The sequence below is a fragment of the Mus caroli genome, unplaced genomic scaffold (genome assembly GCF_978045245.1).
Source record: "Mus caroli unplaced genomic scaffold, Mus_caroli_1 scaffold_8, whole genome shotgun sequence".
Taxonomy (NCBI): domain Eukaryota; kingdom Metazoa; phylum Chordata; class Mammalia; order Rodentia; family Muridae; genus Mus; species Mus caroli.
In genome coordinates this window covers 120779623-120801933 of record NW_028227263.1, presented here as the reverse complement: position 1 = coordinate 120801933, position 22311 = coordinate 120779623, and the positions used below count along the sequence as shown (strand labels likewise).

Here is a 22311-nt window from a genome sequence, read left to right as displayed (position 1 = left end):
GGTCATTTATCCTCACTAGAATCTTGGCTTTGAAGGCTGTTTCAGAAGCAGTCCGAAGTCACCTCTCTGCACATGTGCGACTCCTCTCAGACTGCCCAAAGTGGCAACCTCAGTCAGACAAGTGTCTTGAAGTCCCATTTGTTGGTGAGGAATCATTGGAAGGCTTCATTGGATAAACTTGGAGAATTGTTGCATCTCATTGGTCTGCCTAGAAGCCAATTACAGCACGCCTTAGAAGTCAAGCATGTGCAGAAAATGAGTTCTAGGTCAGTGGCGGTTGCTGCTAAGGTCATCCTCCAATCGCAGGGTCACATGGTATCTTGGAGGGCTTTCTGAGGAACACACTTTGCCCTGGCACTGGAGGTGCTTCTAAATTGTACATATGAGCAGGGAGCAGGTGACAGAACAGATTGCCACCAAAGATGTTTACCCTCCTTAGGCCTGGGAAGATGACCATTCACATATGATATGATATTTAGACAGATAATGATTTTTTAAAAAAAATACATTTTATTTTATGTACTTGTGTGTTGATGGCATGTGCCAAGGTGCACACGACAGAGGACAGTTTGGGGAGTCAGTTTTCTCCTTGCACATGTCAGTTCCAGGAATCAAATTCAGGGTGTCAGGTTTGGTGACACATGTTTTTATGTGCCAACTCATCTCCCTGATTCTCACTTCTTTTTTTTTTTTTTTTAAATGATTATTTATAAAGTAATTAGAGTCCTTGGAAAGTTTTCCTAAGTTCATTTAATATACTTCATTCTCACATTCTTTTTGTTTTTTTTTTAAACTTTATGTCCAGCTCACTGGCCCCTCGGTCATCCCCTCCCACAAATCCCTTGTCCCCCTCCCTTTTTCCTCTGAGCAGGTGGGGACCTCCCTGGCACTTCAAGTCTTTGGGAGAATAGGCGCTTCTTCTCCCTTTGAGGTCAGACAAGGCAGCCCAGCTAATATCCCAAGTATAGGCAACAGCTTTAGGGACAGCCCCTGCTCCAGTTGTTTGGGACGCACGTGAAGACCAAGCTGCACGTCTGTTACATATGTAGGGAGAGGCCGCTTAGGAACGCACCTCACACAGCACGCTGTCATTATGTGTTGCTGGGCTCGCTGCTGTTGTGAATGGTGCAATGACCATCGGGGGCAGGCAGGAGTCCCCTAGGCACTCAGAGCGCTGATGCTTTGTTCTTTGGCACAACTGCAACCCATGGGGCGTCAGAGGGGGACATGCTGTTTCACATGGGTTCCAGCTCCTTGCTGCAAAGGAAGAAGGCACCAACCTTGCTATGTTTTGTGAGTTATCACATAGGTAAATATACATGATGTCGTGGGTTAATATTTATTTTATCTTTATTGTGTGTATGGGTGTTTGCCTGGATGTATGTCTGTGTACTACTTATGTGCCTGGTCCAGACAGAGGCCAGAAGAGGGCATGGGAGACCCTGGGACTCACTTTTATACACTGTTTTGAGATACTGTGTTGGTGCTGGGAATTGAACCTGGGTCCTCTGGCAGAGTGGCCCATGTCTTCAGGCTTGAATTTTTATATAGAAGCAATGTCACAACAAGAAAAGGGCTCAGTGATGCTTTTAGTTTTAGGCAAAATATATGTAGAACTTATGACTAAAATGGCCCTCCAGGCAGATGCTGCAAATACTAAACCTGGTGACTCAGCTATATGACCTAGGAATAATGTTATGCCGCTTCAGTGTTCCCAGGGAGGTATGCTTCATGGAGTCATGTGTATGTGTGCAACACTTCCATACATGCACGGGTGAAGGCCAGTCGTCTGTATCGAATGCTTTCCTCTCTCACTCTCCACATTATTCTATTGAGAAAGGCTCCTCACTACCTGCTGGATGCCTGCGATCTGCCCGTCTCCATTCCGTATCACGGGACTTACAGTTATCTGCTGCTGTGCCTGGCTTATACATGGCTACTAGTGATTGGAACTTAGGTCCTCCTGCATGCGTGGCAAGCACTTTGCCAACTTGAGTCATCTCTCCAGATGCCCAGAAATGTTTATTTAAAACTTAATATAAGAAACCAAATATTTGCCGGGCGTGGTGGCGCACGCCTTTAATCCCAGCACTTGGGAGGCAGAGGCAGGCGGATTTCTGAGTTCGAGGCCAGCCTGGTCTACAAAGTGAGCTCCAGGACAGCCAGGGCTACACAGAGAAACCCTGTCTCGAAAAAGCCAAAAAAAAAAAAAAAAAAAAAAGAAACCAAATATTTAAATTACATTGTTCAGTAGTCTTAATACTCGGTAAGAATTTGGCATCCTAGGATTCAATAGTCTTCTGTCAGGTATATGATTTGTGGAGGGAAATGAGGAAGAATTTTGGGCCAGGTACTTTTAGGTCCCAGCTTATAGAATGTAATGTGTTGTGGTCTTTTGGATTTAGAGAGAAATATACCTTTAATTTTTGTTCTTTCTAGTTCGTTCTCTTTGGAATGTGGGCAGTGGTTTATTGGAGCTAACTCAGGAGACTGTTAAATAGTCAGAAAAAAGAGCCAACTGGTTTCTATACATAAAGATTATAAATTTTGAGGATTTACAACTGGATTTTTAAAAGCAATTATTGGACAGTCACCACTTGCCATATTGCCCATGATTTTGGTGTAACTTATCTCTGTCCCAGTTGTATGGTGGAAACATTGCATGATTGTGCCTGAGAATTCCTGTTCATTATTTATGACAGAGTGTCCTTAGGTAGGTGATGGGATTTTTCTCTCCCTCAGTGATGCAGATATAGGACAGTTAAATAAGGTTAAAGGTAGATAGAAGCAGGTTTGTTAGGAGGCACCTCTGCGGTGGGTTCACCGATCTCACAGGTGGAGGGCGGTGAACTTGAGCATCTCTGCCAAGCCAGGGGGTTTTATAGAGCTTATGTGAGGAGTGATAACACGTGAGCTAGGAGCTGGGATGGAGCCCATACAGGTGAGAAGCTGATCCCTGGGCAGGAATGAGGAGGTGGGCAGTGATGACTTTAGCCTGGAGCTCTTTCTGAGCAAGTGGTGCATTTTCTGTTTGGGGACAGAATCTCCCAGGTTGTGTAGGGTAAAGCAGGGGCCCCAGGCAAACAGTGAGCGGGGCTGAAATGTGCTATATAGAAAGGCTGGCCTTAAACTTTTGGGGTTCCCCTGCTTCTGTCGCTCAGGTGCTAAGATTATAGGTTTGTACCACACCTGACTTGAACTTGTTTTCAAACAGGGCCTCTATTACAGATCTTTTGTTACGTTGTGGGCTCTTTTTTCTCTGACCTTTCCCAGGCTTTTGCAAGCCTTTCAACCCTGTAACACTCAATAGGAGAGAAAAAAAAAGGGGGTAGAAAAGAAAGAGGGCCATGTGACATCGAATTCCTTGGGCCAAGTTTGATCTTCACTGTCAGGATATCTTTCTTCTTCTTCCTTCTTTGGGCACGAGTACTTAACAAGCTGTGACCATCAGCAACCAACAATAAGCAGCAACCCAGCCTGCCTTTCAGGACCCTAGAATGAATAATACACACTCTGAAAAGTCCGGAGAAGCCAAAAGTCACACACTGGCAGGAACTCTCTGCTGCTGGCAAAATCATGCCCCTGCTAGCACCGGAAGCAAATTATAGTCAACTGCTGTGGACAGTCTGAAACAGCCCCGTGTCCCACATCTGGGCTTAAAACCAAAACTGGTTCCCATAATATTTCTGTGTTTTTTTTTTTTAAAGAAATCAAAACCCCAAATTTTCACTATAAGCCTCATGCTGCCTAGGCTGGTCTTGAATTTGCCATGTGGCCAGAGAAGACAGCCTTGAGGATTTGGTCCTCCTGCCTCCATCTCCTATTGTTGAGAACAAGCAGAAGAAACTTGTTCTAAATACTACCATTTTATTTTTAGACTCCATTTATTCATAGGGGGAAACTAAGTTCAAGGTCCCAGTCAGAGTTTCCAGTTAAGTCCTCCATGATCTGCAGTCAAAGCTCACGGTGTCTTCAGTAGTAGGGTCTTACCGTCTAATTCCAGAAGCCTCTGGCTGTACTGTCCCTTTTCCTCACCCATACCTTAGAGTGATCATGTCTTTATTTTCATTTGCAAAGTCCCTGGAACTTGTTCCCAACCTCTTATTGGGGTCGATAACATCCTCTGTAGGAGAGCAGCTCCCCCGGTCGCATCATCCCAACACCGATGTTCTCACCGCACAGAATGAATGGTTTGCCTGCCTATACCCTGTCATTGTAGCTGTTGAAGGGACTCTAGTAGGATTGAGCCTGATCAACATGGCTCTGGCAGACCTTGCCCTTCCCCTATTGCCTGTTAGATTCTATTCCTAAAGCCACCAAGGTCTATTCCCTTATTTGGCCACTTTTTCCTCCCGAGCCTGACAACCAAGATCCAGCTCTCAAAGTATGAAGTCCAGCAGTCAAAAGCCCTCTTTGGCCACCCTAATTAGTATGCTCAAATTAAACTCCTCACCCTCGTACCTTTATAAACTGCTGTTTTATATCTGTCTCCTCTCTATCCAGAGACAGTTTTTTTGTTCCACTCTCCCTCCAGGACAAACAACTCTTCTCTCTCTCCCTTGCTCCTTTTCCCTCCTCCTTCATCTCCTGTCTTTGTCACTCATCCCCTACCCTTTGTCCCCCTGGGGCAAATAAATCTCCTTTGTGCTGACAACTTGGCCTTGGGGTGTCTGGTGCCAATCCTGGTAGGTCCTTTCAGTGGTTAACTCCCCATCCAACTTACTTGGCTGTTGGGTGGGGTGGTTCCTGGCTGGGCAAACCATCATCACCTAGTATAACCCTTTGCTGGAGTAAAGTGTACCCATTTCAGATTGGGGGAATAATTACCCACCCCCACAGGCTTGATAAGTGTACTTAAATGCTTTAACCTCCCTTCTAGCCCACCACCCACCAGAGACAGTGGAAAAGAAAGGTTAAGACAGCAGAGGAAGACGTGGACCTGTGTAGAAATAGTCCTTTGAGGCGAATCCAATCAGTTTGCACCGTTAGGATAAAGGCAGTTCAGTTCCCATGAGTCATCAGAGGTAGCGCAAAGCCGGGCGTGGTGGCGCACGCCTTTAATCCCAGCACTTGGGAGGCAGAGGCAGGCGGATTTCTGAGTTCGAGGCCAGCCTGGTCTACAGAGTGAGTTCCAGGACAGCCAGGGCTACACAGAGAAACCCTGTCTCGAAAAAACAAAACAAAAACAGAGGTAGCTCAATCCACTCTCAAACACCACTCAGGTATCAGCATCAGCAGTTTGATCCAGAAGAAATTTCGAGGCTTTGCCAATCCTTCTGAGTCTGTGGAAGTGGCAAGAAGCCACCAGAACAAAACCAGAAGTTCTTATGTGCATTTCTCTCTACGGAGTTAAGTCAAATGATGACCAGCAAAGAGCGGCAAGGTAAACTAACATAGCACAACCCACTGTCTGTTGGGTTATAGTCATATCTTTTCCAAACATCACATGTTCTCTCAAGCATTCTCTCTTGTTGTATGTAATTTTAGAAACACGATGGCTCCTTTGTCTGGGAGCACAGCCTATGCACGTGGCTGAGACTCTGAGATGGGCTGCCGCTGGCCTCACTCCTGCTTTGCCTATTCCTCCCAGCTAACTCTGCCAAGCTACCACACTATTGCCCTGGTTACTCTCTTTTTTTTTCCCACCTTTGCTTTGCTGATAGAAAACACGAGACAGTTTTATTATTTTAAAACTAGCCAGATAGCATAATTGCTGGGTGTTTCTACCTTAAAATCTCTTGCCCTAACCTATTCCAGTCATCTGCTGGTGGCAGAGGCCGCCACTTCCAGCCACCCAAGACCTTATATGGTTGTTGCATGCCTCCTGGGAAAAGACCTCCTCTTTCCCTTCTTTTCTTCCTCAAACCCGGAAGTACCACCTTCACCTTTCACCTACCAATTGGCTCACACCTTCATTATTGACCAAATCAAGAACCAATCAGGGAAACAGCACCTCCTCCTACATGCTCTAGCAAAACCTCACATGGCCCCCCCTTCAGGCTGCTTCCAGAAAACCATCATGTGTCTGTTCTCAGCAAAATATCCTCCCACGTGTCTGCTTCAGCAAAAGCATCCTCTCATAGGACAGTTCCCAGAAAAATATCACAAGAAAACAGAAATTTCCACTTCAACACACAACAGGCCGGGCAACCTCTGCTGCTGCTGCTGACAATACTGACCGTGTGTGCTCATCCCAAAGACTGCGAAATTACCTCTGAAACTTTGAACTGTTTTCCCCATATTTGCATGGTGGACCCCACACATGAAGCAGGCACAGCACCACACACCACACAAAGGAAAATCCTCCCCAGACACTCTTAATCCCCACAGCCCAGCCTTAGACGTGTGCCTTGCTGCTCATAGCGAGAACCATGCAACCGCCATTTTAGCTCACAGGCACACTAACCCACCCCATACAGGAGAAGACAACTGTATTTCCTCTGCAGATAGTCCCAATTGGGCTTCTCGGCCTCACCTCAATGCTTCCCACAGGCAGAACCAGGCACTCACTCTTGCTCAACGTTAGCCCTGTAAGGTGCCTGGTTAGGGACCAATCCTGCTATGTGACAAAGCTTTTACTTAGGAGACACAACACACACTTCTGCTCAAGCCAGACCAAGTCCTAATTCACAACCAAGTACAGATATGACCAAAGTCCAACTTAGTGGACAAATGGGTTTTATACTGGAGTTGCTTTCAGGACTATGCCTGGGTGAGGAGTCACTGACAGGAGCTTGACATGGTAATTTCCCCCCTGTTGGACCAACAGAAGCAAGGTAAAGCAGAAGACAGATGACCACTGAGAGTTCAAGGTTAGTCTGAGCTAGCTATGGAGTTCTACATCAGCCAAAGGCTATTGATAAATGTGAGAGCCTGTCTCGAATCAATCAATCAATCAATCAATCAATCAATCAATCAATCATCTGCAAACTTGGCTGAGGTAGGCCCATTGTCTGAGGATGCCATGAATGTTGTTAAGTTTGTAAACTTATATGAAAGGATTCTATATGAGACCCACGTAAAAGCCAGCCATAGCCACACATAATTATATGTCAAGCACTGTTTGATAAAGACAGGCAGATGTTGGGCACTCTCCACCCATCCAGGATGTACAGAGATAAGCCCTTCTCCTAAGAATCATATGAAGACTGATAGAGGAAAGCATTCAGTACAGACACCTGGCCTTCACACGTGCATGTATGGAACAGTATCCCACACATATACATGGGCTCCATGAAACACACATCTCTGGAGACTCTAAAGGGACATCTTATTATTCCTAGGTCATGGAGATGAGTTATCATTTCTTGGTATTTGCAGCATGGGGCAGGAGTGTCATTTAGGTCATGGCAAGTTGCACTTACGTTTTATACAAAACTAAAAGCTTCACTGAGCCCATTTCTTACAGTGACGTTTTCTCTATTAAAAATAAATATCCAAGCCTGGAGATAGGTATCCGTGGTTAAAGGAACTGGTCATGGTGTTTGCTCTTTAAGGCCAGCACCACCTCTTGCTTGCTGAACTCCAGCTGAAGGAGAAGCGGGTAAGTAAGGAAGTGTCCATACCATGGCTCATACAAAGCAGACTGCTCGCAAATTCACTGGTGGTAAAGCACCCAGGAAACAACTGGCTACAAAAAAGCCACTCACAAGAGTGTGCCCTTTACTGGAGGGCTGAAGAAACCTCATCCTTACAGGCCTGGTACTGTGGCACTCTGAAATCAGAAGCTATCAAAAGTCCACTGAACTCTCCCTTTCAGCGTCTGGTGTGAGAAATTGCTCAGGACTTAAAAAATTTTTTTTCTGTGCTTCCAGAGTGCAGCTATTGGTGCTTTGTAGGAGACAAGTGAGGCCTATCTGGTTGGCCTGTTTGAAGATACCAACCTGTGTGCTATCCATGCCAAACGTGTAACAATTATGCCAAAAGATTTCCAGCCAGCACGCCACATACTCGCAGAATGTGCTTAAGAGCCCACTATGAGGGGAGACATTTCATTCTCAAAAAATGTTTTTCCTCTTCTTTGTTATCAGTAGTTCTGAATGTTAGATATTCTTCCATGGGGTCAAAGGTACTTATTGCGAGTAGAAACATAGAGGACAGAACTAGGCATTGGCAGTTTCTCCATGTTCATTTGTATGTGAATGTTTCATATAAATGCAAGTTGTAAAGCATTAATGCAAGCAAAATGTTTCAGTGAACACATTTCAACAGTTCAAATGTGTAACAATTATAAATAAACCTGTTAAAAATTTCTGGACAATACCAGCATTTGGATTTTTTAAAAATAATGAGTAAATTTTTTATTGACGGAAAAAATATTGTATGGGTCACTCTGCCAGAGGACCCAAGTTCAATTCCCAGCACCCACACAGCAGCACAGAACAGTGTTTAACTCGAGTCCCAGAGTCTCTGATGCTCTCTTCTGGCCTCTGCATGTACCAGGCACAAAAGTGGTGCACAAACATACATGCAGGCAAACACCCACACCATAATAAAGATAAAATAAATAACAACCCATGACATCATGTATATTTACCTATGTGATAACTCACAAAATATAACAAGGTTGATTCCTCTTTCCTTCGCAGCAAGGAGCTGGCACCCATGTGAAACAGCATGTCTCCCTCTGAAGCCCCATGGGTTACAGCTGTGCCAAAGAACAAAGCATCAGCTCTCTGAGTGCCTGGTGGACTCCTGCCTGCCCCCAGTGGTCACTGCACTATTCACAACAGCAGCACGCCCAGCAACACGCACATAGCAGACCTCGCGTGCTATGTGAAGTGTAGTCCTAAGCGGCCATTATACACCAATTCCTGCCCCTTTCAGGAGAACACTGTGTAAAGCAGAATCAGCCAGAGTCAGAAAGGCAGAGGGCACAAGTGCTCTCCTTTGTGTGGAATCTAGACAGTGGAAGGACAAGAAAGGACGAGGCTGTTGGGAAGAGAGAAGGGTAATAGTGGGCATGGACATGAACCAAGAGCCCAGGCCGTGCTCAGCTGTGGAGTGCTTGCCTAGCATTCACAGGCGCTGACTTCCATCCCAGTACTGCATACATGGTGGCACCACCACTAAACCCAGAACTCAGGAAGCTGGGTCAGAGGCATCGCAAGTTCAAGGTCATTTCCAGTTACACAGAGGGTTCAAGGTCACCCTGGGCTAGAAGTCTGTCTCAAGAAGGAATGTGTTAATTCCAAGTGTTTCTGGTCATATGGAGGGATACCCTGGGCTTCAAGATGCCCAGGAATCACCCAGCTCTGAGGCTGGACAGTCTTCCAATGGAAGGGCATCCTGAGACATAGGAGCCTAGGGACCCCACAGCTCTGAGAGGAAGCCTCCTCAGCAGAGGTGCTGCAGCTCCCAGGGGAGGGTGTCCCTAACTGAGCTGAGGGGCTCAGGAACCCCAGCCCTGTTTTACCTCCTTGATCTTTCCTTTCTTCTCTTCATTGCTTCTTGGCTTGTTCCTGTGAGAGTCATACCAGGTAGCAAATCTCAGAAAAGAGATTTATTGGAGGGTCAGTGAATGGAGAGGAGAATCCAAGATGGCTGCCTCTGCTTCTTTAAGTGGACAGCAGGCAATTGAATAAAGGGCAAAGCTTACATAGGATTTCATACAGGACAGAGCTTCAGAGCAGAGATTTCCAGAGTGAGGATTGGATTGGATTTCACGCCCTGAGGTTAGGAGGTCAGGGATTGGTGGCTTTTTTCATCCCCGCCCCTTTCCTGCACGAAGCGCATGGGTTGGGATGCACAACCCTCAGTCTCAGCTGTCTTTGGCTGAAGCACCATTACTGCTGAACTGCTTGGGTAGGCTAGGGAGGAGGTGTCACCACCTTGGACAGTTCCCTTTGGACAGCTCCTGAGGTGGCATTTCTCCAGGGTGGTAGGCTGAGGATGGCAAGAAGGTGACACTGAGGACAGCTCCTATGGTGCTACCTCAGGACATCAGCAGGCACAGGTGTTGATGTTTTGACATGTGCCCCCAAATCAACAGCTCTAGCAGGGAACTGCTCAGGGACTGCACGAGTGAAGTACATTGTAAGAACTTAGGAACACTTTTTTTGGGGGGGGGGAGTGAGGGGAAGAGGCAAGAAAACGAATTACTTTCTACATAATAATATATTATTGTTAGGTTGGTTTTGTTTTGTTTTGTTTTTAGTAAAAGAACTGGGAGCCAGCAAGATAACTCAGTGCATAAAGGCAACTGTTGCCGAAACTGACGTCCTGATTTTGATTCCTAGGATCTACATGGTACAAGGAGTAAACTCACTCGCCAAAATGCCCTCTGTCACATGATCCTTGAGATGTGTGTGTCGACCCACAAGCACACTAAATTAAATGTGATAAACGAATTGACATCTATGTTGAATCTGATGGTCATCTTCCTGGACCGAGGAGGGCAAATATCTGTGATGTTAATCTGCGTTGTCACCTGCTCCCTGCTCGTATGTACAATTTAGAAGCATCTCCAGTGACAGGGCAAAGGGCGTTCCTCACAGAGCCCTCCTAGATACCATGCGACACTGCCATTGGAAGATGACGTCAGGAGCAACCGACACCGACCTTTGCCCAACACTCACTTTCTGTGCATGCGTGCCTTATGAAAAGGCCAATTATTGGCTTCTCTGGGGACCAATGAGATGCACGGTTCTCCAGGCATAGCCAATCAAAGGTGGGATGAATGCTCGTCAACCAATGAGGCTTCGAGGGTAAGGTCTGGCTCAACTTAACACATTGGGCATTGGGCAGGCCAGAGAGGAGTCGCACATGCGCAGAAGGTTATGTCAGAGCACAACGGGAAGTGCCTTTTAAGGCTGAGATTCTGGTGAGGATATTGAGAAGCCATAAAGAATTTTGCTACCTTGAAAGAAAAGAAGAGGAAAGAAAAGAAAAGAAAAAAAGAGGAGCAGTGAGAGACCAGATCCCCCAGGCCTGAGGAAAGAAGCCAATGAGGAGGAGCAGGAGAGAGGAGGGGGAAGGGGCCTGCTTGAGTCGTTAGTCACAGGGACAAGGGCTAGGGCATGGACTTTTGAGTTTGATGCAGGGTAAACGGGTACAGAAGTCTTGGTCTTGAGGGTGAATTGGGCCATGGACACCCTAGTCTGAGGGAGCAGGGTTGTGTTCTCAAGGAGAGGGGTTTGTTCCCTGCCTCTTCAAAGAGAGCTCAGCTCTGGACTTTGTGTCTAAGGGAAGCCTCTAGGGTCTGAGCAGCTGAGACTGAAGGAGGCCGGGGGTTGCACTCCTTGGCGGTCAGGGCTGAGGATTGTATTCTGAGGCTGCGATGAGGAGGCTCAGCGAGGAGACTCCTGGGTCCTGGGGAGTTGGGGCTGTGGGAGTGGTACCTAAAAGCCACATTCCTAGGACAGACACACCAGGGCCTTCGGAATTCCAGTTGTAGTAGTGGTGGAGCTGGGTCCTGAGGACTGAGGTGCTGAGGCCTTGAGAAGATTCTGTTGGGATCTGAATTCCTGACTAAGGCTTAAATCCGAGGGCTCCTGGACCCACTGTCTTATGTTTCCTAGAACTGTCCCTCTGTAGAAAACAAGGATTAACACGGATTAAGTCTGGTGGAACTGACTCCTGCAGTTTATCAGTTCCCAGGTCCTGATCAGCTCTTCCCAGCCTCAGAGAAGCCATGGGAGCCTGCCGCATCCAGTATGTCCTGCTCCTCTCTCTGCTGGGCTTCTGCCCCTGCTCAGGTGAGGATGCAGAAGAAGAGCAGCTGGCAGTCATCACTTGAATGTCAGAATGCACTACATTTCCCTTAGTGTCTCTTCACAGAGTGGAGGAGAAAACAATTGCAGTCATGGAGGAGGAAACCATGTGCAAAGGCCTGAGAAGGACCTTGTGTCTGGCAACACCTAGCTCTCCTACCCACGGTTGGAGGCCAGCACCCTGCCCACATTTTCAGGCAGGAAATCAAAGATGCTTGTCCCTTGTTCCATCATCAACATTGGGTTCCCACCATATTGTCCCCTGTGTTCCTCATCTCCTTGCCTTCCTCTGAGTAGATCTGTCAGACTAGAATATGTCCCATCCTCCTTTTCTTTTTCTTTTTCTTTTTCTTTTTCTTTTTCTTTTTCTTTTTCTTTTTCTTTTTCTTTTTCTTTTTCTTTTTCTTTTCCTTTTCCTTTTCCTTTTCCTTTTCCTTTTCCTTTTCCTTTTCCTTTTCCTTCCTTTCTTTCTTTCTTTCTTTCTTTCTTTCTTTCTTTCTTTCTTTCTTTCTTTCTTTCTTTCTTTTTGGTTTCCTTTTTGTTTTTTTTTTTGAGACAGGGTTTCTCTGTATAGCCCTGGCTGTCCTGGAACTCACTTTGTAGACCAGGCTGCCTCTGCCTCCCAAGTGCTGGGATTAAAGGCGTGAGCCACCCTGCCCGGCTTCCTTTTCCTCCCAGACCCTATTCGATGTCCCCTCACCTGCAGGACTATATCAGGGGCCTAGGTATGAAGAGAGGATGTGCACATGAAGACATGGGAAGGCCGAGTTACACAGGAGCCTGGCGACCATTCTGAGAACTCAGATTGTTTAGATGTATCTTTGTTATTTTAAATTATGTATTGGTGTCTCTCTTTTTCTCTCTCTGTGTGTGTGTGTGTGTGTGTGTGTGTGTGTCTGTCTGTCTGTCTGTCTCTGCCTTCAGGAGGGTACTTGCTGATTCTTTGTGTTAATCTCCTCAGCTCTTGTAAGTGCAGTGAATGCTCTAAGCACTTAACATCTCTATACCCATCAAGGTCAGACTTTTATTCTAGGAAAGATGTGACCCTACCAGAAGTTTTCCATTCTTAGAGCTTCTTGGAGTTTCTCATGGGCCTGACCTTATTAACTAATGATTTAAGAGGATCCATGGGCTGCTGGGGGGGTAAATACATGGGGGAGAAGTGAAGGGAGATCAGAGAGACCCACGACAGTCAGGGAAAGGCCTTGTGTCATCTTTGCTGGCTGGAGGCATTAGAGGTGGGGACTGTGCTCAGGATCTGCAGACTGTGCAGATCAAGTCACATGGGGTTTCCTGAGGACTACAACATGGGCTGCAGAGAAAGAATGGATGAGAATGGGGGCAGAGCTGCAGCTGGAGCAACTGGGGGAAAGGAGCCACCTTTGAGCAAGATGGGGAGGATGTGGGTGGGGTGGAGCAGAGAGTGCAGGTCTGGTTTGCAGGAGGAGGGCAGCTCAGAAATGATTACAGCCTCCCACTTGGGCCACTGAGAGGGTTGGGGGTCCTTGTGGACAGCTGTCCCAGCTCCAAATATTTCTGCACAATGGGGGCACAGGTGATAATGTAATGATCCTGAGAGCTCCTTTAGGGAAGTCCCATGTTCAGGATCCTCAAACTAGATTGTGTGGTCAACCATGATGCTAAGGTGACAGCCAAGATTCTGAGACCAGCTCTGCCACTTACTGCCTGGGTGATATTGGGCAGGCTCCACAACACCTCCTGCCTGCTGCCCTCCCTTGAGAATGCTGTCACTTGCTGGGGGCTGTGGTTAGGAGATGACACAGTTGAATCAACAGTGACTATAGGAGCTGGCTCTACAAACCCTGTGCTCCTGAGACAGACGCCAGGCTGGGCCACAGAGCAAGAGCTGTCTCAGAAACACAACATGTGAGGATGGAGGGGGCTCATCCTTGGAGATCCATCTCCATATCCAGGCACAGAGCAGTACTCAGTGCTCACTACATATTGAGCAGTTTTATTTGGAATCTAGGACTTTTCAGTGTATGGAAATATAGTATGTCAGGGAGACGGTTTTGTTGGTAAAGGGTCTGCAGCCCCAGAACTGGGGAAGACAGCTGGTCTTATCGATTCCTGTGTCTTGCCAAAAGAGTGAGTCGACATTTCAGAAAGCGACACTGAAATCTGATGAAGGAAGACATTTGGCATTGACCTCTGAGCACATGCCCATGGGCACAAGTTCCACCAAGCAGCAACACAGATACACACAGACATATCTATGGCTGCAGGCCTCCTTCCTTGTTATTGTAGTGAGAACATGAAGCCAGATGGGGAGTTGAGAGTGCCCGGAGAGGAGCCATCAGTCGAGAGGCAAGCCTTCCTCCCAAGGCTCTGAGAGGAGGCCCCTGAAGGGGTTCAGGCAGTAAGTGGGTGAGGAGGACTGGAGGCCTGGAGGCTTTGAGTTCTCAGTCCCTCTTAATGCAAGGCAGGAATGGCACAGCCAGGGCACTGGGGGTATGTCAGGATTTTATGTTCTCCGTACCCCACAAACTGTAGGCACACACATGGTGTGCTCCCTGACCCTCATGAACCCTGGGTTTTCCTCTCCACAGATACTCTGACCTGCCAGATGGGATCCATGGTGCGTTTGGGCCGTGGCCTCACTATGAATGAAGTTGAATGGATAGAACTGAGGACTGTGGAAACTAACGGTGAAGAGATGTGTCAGGAGATATTTCTGCTCATAGATGTAGGTGCGTGGTCTGAGCTGGAGGCACATACTTCCACACTGGACCCGGCCCAGCCCTGCCTTGGACTCTATTCCCTCAAGAATTCCCAGCTCCCCTCAAGCCTGGGATCTGTTGTCTATGTGTCTTGTATTCTACGCTGTGATGAGGGTATATAAGGAAGATCTAGGCTAATTAGGGGGAAACCCTGGGCTTGAACCCTTATACCACATGAACTGGTTGTGGTGCTGTGTGACTGTGATGCCAGCATGGGGCTGTGGGTGGAGACAGTCAACTTCATCTGTACCAACATGTGGAGATAAGAAACAGCCTAGAATGGAGGAGACTCAGGGCCTAGGGGGAATGAAGATATAGGGAGGGAGGGAGAGAAGGAGGGAGAGGGGGAGGCAAATAAGTAGGGAGAGAGGATGCTGAGTGCCTGTGTCAGGTTCTGCTAAGCCTGAGTCCTTCTGCAGCTCTACAGGGAAGTGTGGTGTGAAGGGCAGAGTGTAGAGAGAAGTCCAGCAGGGGAGAGGAGATGCTGATCAGGGTGAGGCTGCAGCATGGTGCAGGGGCTCAGTGTGTGGAGGGGTCTGGTAACAGGGTCTGCAAGGGGCAGCGCAGAGGGAGCCGGGTTTGGCCTTCAGTCTGTGACAGACTGAGATCATGATCTGTCCTGCTGTCACTGGGGATTGCACTCTTTCTAACTGGCATCATCTAGGGACCCAAGAACTAGGCTCCCATTCCCCATTGTCCTTTCTGTCCATACCTCGATTCCGTACTTGTATCCTCACCCAGGTACAACAGCTCTCATATTGGGGAGCAAAGGTCCCAGCATACAGAGTCATAGAAATGTCAGAAACATCACGGTGTTTGCCCGTGGACCTGGATTAAAGGCTATCATTTTTTACCACGTATGTGACATTGAACTGTGCAACAGAGCTAACAGCACCAGAATGCTAATTGACTCCATCCCTTCTGTAGGTATGTGACCCTAGAACCCAGAATTTGAGGGAGGTGCCTGTGGCTGCATCTGAGAGCATGCCCTACAGCCTCCCTCCTCTTTCTTCAGCCCCTACTGTGCGAGGAAGGCAGCCGTGTCCTATCTGCTTGCATTTTAAGGGTGTTTGCAACTCCAAATCCAACCTTGCCATCTGTCCCAGAGGCACTCGGTGTTATATGAGTGACCTGACACTCCATGGAGGTAAGGGATGAGGCTGCATCCCCAGGACGAAGGAGACTGTGGCCATGACTTCAGCGGCTCAGGAGGAGGGATGAAGTCTCCTGGCTCTGAGGGAGGTGTGCAGAGGCCTGGACTGCTATTGCAGAGGGAGTGTGGCTGGAGAGTATAACCCTGGGTGTGAGGAGGGTGGAGTCCTGCACCTGGGCCAAGACTCCTGGGTCACTGGGGAAGGCTGGAGCCTGGACTCTTAGCTATGAATTTTTTAAAAGTTTTCCTGAATTATGCCTCCTGTCCCTTGCCCCTGACTTGATCTTTATCTTCTAGGTGGCCTCAGTGCAATCTTTAGCATTTCTGGATGTCTGGTCTATCCTCAAAAATTCTTAATGAAAAATCAAAGTTCAATCGGGACGATCACCCTATTAGAAACCCGTTTGATGCCAAAGAGAAAGTCATCCTCACAGGTACTTGTCCCGAGCATCTTACTGACCTGGATGTTTGGGCTCTTAGCCCTTTGTTTACAGAGATCTATCCTCTGCTGAACCCATTTCCTGGCCATTCTTAATCCCTCTTGGCCACCCAGACCCAGCCCTCCTCTGACTTCAAAGACCTGAGGCTGGGCGCTGTAGGCCTGCGCTCTCGGGAGCCCTCATCCCTCACCCACACACCTCTGCCCCTCATGTTTAGACTTGGGAGCCACTGAACCCAGCCGGCTCCAGAGCAGACAGGCACACGTTGACCACATGTGGAAAATAAAGTTGCTGTTGTTTGTCCAAGTGCTGTGTTTCTCTGTGTGAGGAGCTGAGGGCTCACAGTGGGGTCCATGGCGAGTCTAGCTGCCAAGGCCTGGTTTTCATGGTGCTGTGTGACCAGACTTTTCCTGGGGACTCAACACTAACACCTGCTCACCTCCCATTGGGATTCCTTGACAGTGCAATGTATGAATACCACCAGTGTCCAACTTGGTGAACCATGAGGTTTATAGTGGAGTTACTCCCAGGAATATGCTTGGGTGAGGGGTGACTTACAGGAGCAGAAGTCACCCAAACACAGCTGCTTCACCAGAGCTTGTCCCGGCATGAGTGACAGCTCACAAACCTGGGAACCTGGGGCACCCTGCACAGCATGGAGGCAGGTCATGAAGCTTGAGGGGGCTCTTTCCGGGTGCCTCAGTTGGTGTAAACGTCTTGTGGGCAGCTCTCATGGTTCTGCTTCTTCCAGACATCTGGTCTGGTATCAGAGTCTCCCTTGCAGCGTGGCTTGTCTGAGAGTTTTCTTTGCAGCTTTTATTGTGTTCCCAGGCATAGAGGGGCTAGTGAATTTGGTTGGTTCCAGGGACTCCTAAAGCTATTTTGTATTGCTTTCTATGAATTTAATTATGTGTTCACTTTATGACCCTGTCTCCTCCCAGTTACCCTCCTCACAAGGTCCCTTCTGAGTTCTCTCCTGCACTTCACCTCTGAGAAGGAATAGGTCCCTCCTGGGTACCCACCCATATTTGTACTTCAAGTCATTGCAGGACTAGATGCATCCTCTCCCACTGTGGCTACACAAGGCAGCCCAGTTAGTGAACAGGGTTTACAGGCAGGCAGTACAGTCAGTGTTAGCCCCTGCTCCAGCTGTTGAGGGACCCACATGAATAGCAAGCTGTACATGTGCTCCATATGTGGATGTTTGTGGGGGGAGCCTAGGTGAGCCCTTGTATGCCCTTTCCTTAGTGACTCGGCCTCTGGGAGCCCCAAAGGGTACAGGTCAGTTGACTGTGTTGGTCTTCCTGTGGAGTCCCTGTCCCCTCTAGGTTCCTCAATCCTTCCCCCAGTTCTTCCAGAAGATTTTCAGAGCTCAGTCTAATGATAGGCTGCATAAAGCAGGCTTATGAACCCCTCACGCTGACATTATTTTGATGAATGTTTGACACCTACATGCTGGTAATTTTTGTGGAATAAGCAGTCTTTGCCATTGCATTGTATTTAAGCCTGGAGCCTTGTTTCAGCATTTCTGGCCCCTAACATTTGGGGACTTGTCTGAGATCACCTTCACTTCATGGTAGAACATTTCTAGGAGAGCAATTGGCTCTCCACAGATCCTCGAGTTGAGGCACACCTCTGTGTGGTATGTCATTGTGTTTTTGTCTCTTGTCCTGTCCAGGGTTGTCTCCTGCTCTGCTCAATGTAGGGTGTTTTGTTGTTGCTGTTGTTTCTCCTCGTTTTGTATCTCTTTGGCTGGCACAATCAGAAGGCCCCTGGAGGCAGGGTAGAAGTACTGAAGGCTTCCCCTTGGCATCCTCGGAGATTCCAAGGATGCTGCAGAGCTCCTTATATTGGGAACTGTAGAGTAGTCTATGCCAGGTTTTGGTAGAAGGTGACAGGACCAGGATGAACCTCGTAGGCAGAGCAAGAGGGCAGGAAAGACAGCCATTTCTGGGCGCTTCCCAGTGGCAGTGGGAGCTCCAACCAAACACAGTGTTTGGTGGAGGTTATTGGGTCATTCCTGATAGGCAGGCCTGACAGCAGGAGAGGCCACCTTCAGCTTCATTTGTGTTTCTTTTTTCAACTCCTGGAGGTTTATTATGTGGGTGTGATTTATTTGTTCCCCCCTAGTGCCTTGAGAGACATCATGGGACAGCCAGCCAGCTCCCCTCTGCTGGACCTAGTCCAAGGTACACTTCAAGGACTTCAAATGCCTGGCAGAGAATCTAAATGTAGCCATATGGTCAGGGAAACTCACCTTCGTTTGCAGGAACTCCCTTCTGCCTTTAACTCTTGCACTAGGGAACGTCTGGGTCCCATTGGTGGGACATCTGGGTCTGGGGAAAAATGGTTAAAACTTCATCTGCTGGCCACTCAACTCTTGACTTAGTTGTAACAACAACAACAACAATGAACAACAACAACAACAGTGGCTAAACTGGGACAATGGCAACTGATAAACTGGTGCCACCTTGGAACCTTACCACCTGCCTGATCAAGCTGGCAGCAAGTCAGGCTCAGCTCGCGCAAGCTGCTCTTCTAGAGGCCACCAGCTTCTCAGCCTCTCTGGTGAGAAAGCTGATGCATACAAGAACTGGATTGAACAGGAAGCAAGGTGCTCCCCCCTTGAAATTACAGCTAAAAGAAATAAAGTTCTGTCTGTCTGTTTTAAATATATAAGTATATGTGGCCACTGCACATTTATTTCTGATCAGCATTCAATATAGTTTATTATGATTTGTATATCTTTGTTATAAAATATTAATTTATAATCTATAATATCGGTAACTGGAAGTTGGTTTAAAACAACTAGGGTGAAAGCCATTCTGGGCCACAACACACATGGCATTAGCTAAGCAAGCTCTCTGGAGATACTCTTTGAATTGGAATAATATTTTATGCAATTTCTGTCCTAAAAATCAGACTTGTAGAAGACAGAATTTATTCTTTGGGGAAGTATTGAAGGTGCACCTCATGTGTTCATATGCGGGAGCTTTTTTTTTTTTTTTTTTTTTTTTTTTTTTTTGCTGGCAGCCAAACTTGGTAGCATGAAGGTAATACACTGGTGTTGATTTTATAGATGCTGAATTGTTTAAACTGTTGAGAATTGTTTTTTTTTTCCTTTTGTGGGCTGTGTGTGTGTGGGTGTTCTAGAGATTTTGATTAACTATATAAAGCTATGGACATTTTGAAGTTTGTTAAATGTCTTATTGGAATGTCTTTGTTGGTATATGATGGTACCGTGAAGGAGGAAATTTTATTGGACACCAGCAGTCAGGTTATACACTTACGGAGGAGGGGTCAGCTACGGTGAAAGGAGCTCAGCAAGCCCCTACTATGATAGCTATGACTCTGATGATGGAAGCGACGAATATGATAACAGGTTTTCTTTTTAAATCTTTTTTAAAATGCAGCTATTCATTAATGCAATATGTTACCGGTTAGAAATACATTTCTAAGGTCTTTTTATATCTGTCGTAGCTTTGTCTTTTTCATTTCCCTTTTATTATGGCATATATATTGCTCTATAAATGGAGAAATTATAAATTTCTTACAAACAATAGATTGTAAATAATAAAAACTAAGAAATGTGTTAGGTTAAAAAACATATTGAAAGGGCAAAACATTAAGAAAGTTAAGCATCATTGGCTTTTGGAATCCATGCCCCTCCCTTTCTGTTTGCCCAAGCTCCCGAGAGGCTCCAGCAACCCTCTCCTTTCAGTCCAAGAGCTGAACAGGTAAGAGATCCCAGCCAAGGTCAGAAAAATCCCTAGTTTCTTTATGAAATATGTTTATGGGTTAAAAACATTTTATTTTGATACTAGGAGAGCTTCAATCCAAAACTAAGTTTTAAGGCTACTATACAATTCTAGTCTCATAAAATCTACTATAATTAAGAAATAGCAGTTGCAGTGCTGGACAGACGGCTCAGAGGTTAAGAGCACTGACTGCTCTTCCAGAGGTCCTGAATTCAATTCCCAGCAACCACAGGGTGACTCACAACCATCTGTAATGAGATCTGATGCCCTCTTCTGGTGTGTCTGAAGACAGCTACAGTGCACTCACATAAATAAAATAAACAAAATCTTAAAAAAATACCAGTTGATAGTCAATAACCTTATGAGCTGTCATATCCTTTACTATGTTCAGAAACATATCTAAAGTCATGCTAAGTACTGACGCAGTTAATTTCAAGATAAAGCTTTATTTGGTCCCCTGTCTTATGTTTATAAGGTACAATTTGAGACAGGTGACAAAGAACAAAGATTGTCCAACTCAGATATGCTAGCAGGTGCTAGCCCTCAAACCAGGCAGATCTGCTGAGTATGGCATTTATATTGTAGCCTCCCCCAGCCTGAAGCAGGCCAGCACAGACCTCATCGCCACTGAGGTGGGGCCACCTGCGGTGCGGCTTTCCACTTGTCTGGCTCCTTTTTGAAGTGAAAACTGCCCTGCTCTTCTGTTACCTGCAGAAGAGAGGCTGAACCTGTCTTCCTGAGACATTCCTGAATAGCAACCAGCCTGGGCACCAAGTGCTGACAGAATGGCTCCAGGCACCAAGAGTGGACTGGCGGGGAGTGGGGCATAGGGTGGATGGACCTTCCCCATTCCCCCTTATAAGCACGGTCTCTTAGTAAACTCGCGGGCCTTGAACAGAAAGCGTGTCTTGGTCTCCATTAATTTCTCTCGCAGACTAAGTCTCTTTCAGCCCCACCCTGCCTCCCAGGTGTAGCCAGTTCATGTAGGCCACGGGCCGGCGTACAACATTATATGTTTAAGATTACTATGACAGAGACTCTCACATTCTGACAACGACCCCCCAAGATCTCCAAGAAGAGAAGGGCACAACGACAGAGGACACCACATGGACTGTGGTGCACTAACCACTTAGTGAAACTGTCCCAGTGCTTCATCTGCTGCCAGGACCTAATCTGACCTGAGAACAGACAGGACACCAGGAGAAGTGATTGCTTCATGTTGCTTAAGACAAGAAGAGCCCAAGTTCCTCCTCCTTAGGCAGGGCTCTAGGATTTGCCAAGCCTGACAGCTGAAGTTTGATCCGGCCCTCAACATAGCCCTAGGCATCACAGAAACCTAATGGGATGGGACGGCCATCTGGCTAATGGGTAAATCTGTCATTTTAATTGACACATTAAGGCATTTAGATTACAATTTATCCTTCTCAGATCTCTGATCACATTGATGCCTAAGCGAACTATAGCTTAACAGCCAGACAACAGGCAACTGGCTCCTTACCTCAAGGTAATTCACCATTGTGTTAGTTCATTAGTCAGATAACACTACCAGGTCTCTTATGAGAAGGGTAAACAGGTTTGCCTTGCTTATCAGCTTCAGTTAAATGATTGCTCTCAGTAATCGGCCGCCTATGTCTCATGGCCAAAAAATTAGATTAAAATTTATATGAGGTCTGAGGATATAAAAGCTCCTAAAAATATTTAAAGGTCTAGGAAAACAGTTGAGGTTAATAATGCAAATGGTAAGGGTTGGGGGATGTAAAGGAAAAATGAGAAAACTTGTATTGAAAAATTATTTCAGATGGAAGATGTTTTAAGGTTGGTAATTGCAAGTTATAAAAAATAGAGGGTCTAAGGAGGCATTTTAAAGTATATTAATGCAAGTTATTAAAATATAAGGAATGATTTAAGGTATGTAAAAAGGGGAATATTTCTATTCTCCCTTTTTATAATATAAAATGTTCATATTTAACCCCATGCTATTATTATACTAAGATTTTAAAAGTTCAGAATTTAAACATTGATCAATGAAATTTTAATAAGCGAATGAAGCACTGACTGTTCACAATTTAATCACTAGCTCAGGGTTTTAAATTCCCTTTGGTTGTCTTAAAGGTACTTCCCATCATGTTAAAATCATCTCTGCTCAATCTGTATATCTAACCCTCTGGCCAGCCTCAAACAAAGGTTTTATGCCTTCTAACCCAAACTTATAGATTTACTGGGTCTCAAAGGCATGAGTCTATTCCTACTGTCTTACAGACACCTATCAACTACCATTTATGTATATATATATATTATGTATGTATGTATGTATGTATGTATGTATGTAAAATATAGACTTCAGTCTAGTGGCAAGCACTAACATACACCATTTTATAAACTAAAGTTCAACTAAGCTTCAGGGAATCAAAACAAAACAAAACAAAACAAAAACCCAAAAATAAACAAACAAAAAAACCCCCCAAAACCCTAAGACTTGGGACCCACCTACCACAGATCAAATGGACG

At 46.3% G+C, this 22311-nt stretch overlaps 1 protein-coding gene across 1 annotated transcript; it reads left to right on the top strand.

Moving 5' to 3' along the window:
• Positions 1 to 10767: 10767 nt before the first annotated feature.
• Positions 10768 to 16308, top strand: LOC110288568 (CD177 antigen-like). The gene is made up of 6 exons (XM_085840971.1): positions 10768 to 10822; positions 11592 to 11696; positions 14282 to 14422; positions 15194 to 15379; positions 15468 to 15599; positions 15903 to 16308. The coding sequence occupies exons 2-6, from the start codon at positions 11633 to 11635 to the stop codon at positions 16115 to 16117; spliced, it is 738 nt and encodes a 245-aa protein (XP_085697097.1). The 5' UTR covers positions 10768 to 10822; positions 11592 to 11632; the 3' UTR covers positions 16118 to 16308.
• The last annotated feature ends 6003 nt before the right edge of the window (positions 16309 to 22311 follow it).

Bases quoted from the DNA above. Each gene is read 5' to 3' on its own strand.
- LOC110288568 (XM_085840971.1), top strand. From the start codon at position 11,633: ATGGGAGCCTGCCGCATCCAGTATGTCCTGCTCCTCTCTCTGCTGGGC. The intron at 11,697-14,281 runs GTGAGGATGCAG...TCCTCTCCACAG, and splicing joins GGGCTTCTGCCCCTGCTCAG to ATACTCTGACCTGCCAGATG. The intron at 15,380-15,467 runs GTATGTGACCCT...CTCTTTCTTCAG, and splicing joins TGACTCCATCCCTTCTGTAG to CCCCTACTGTGCGAGGAAGG.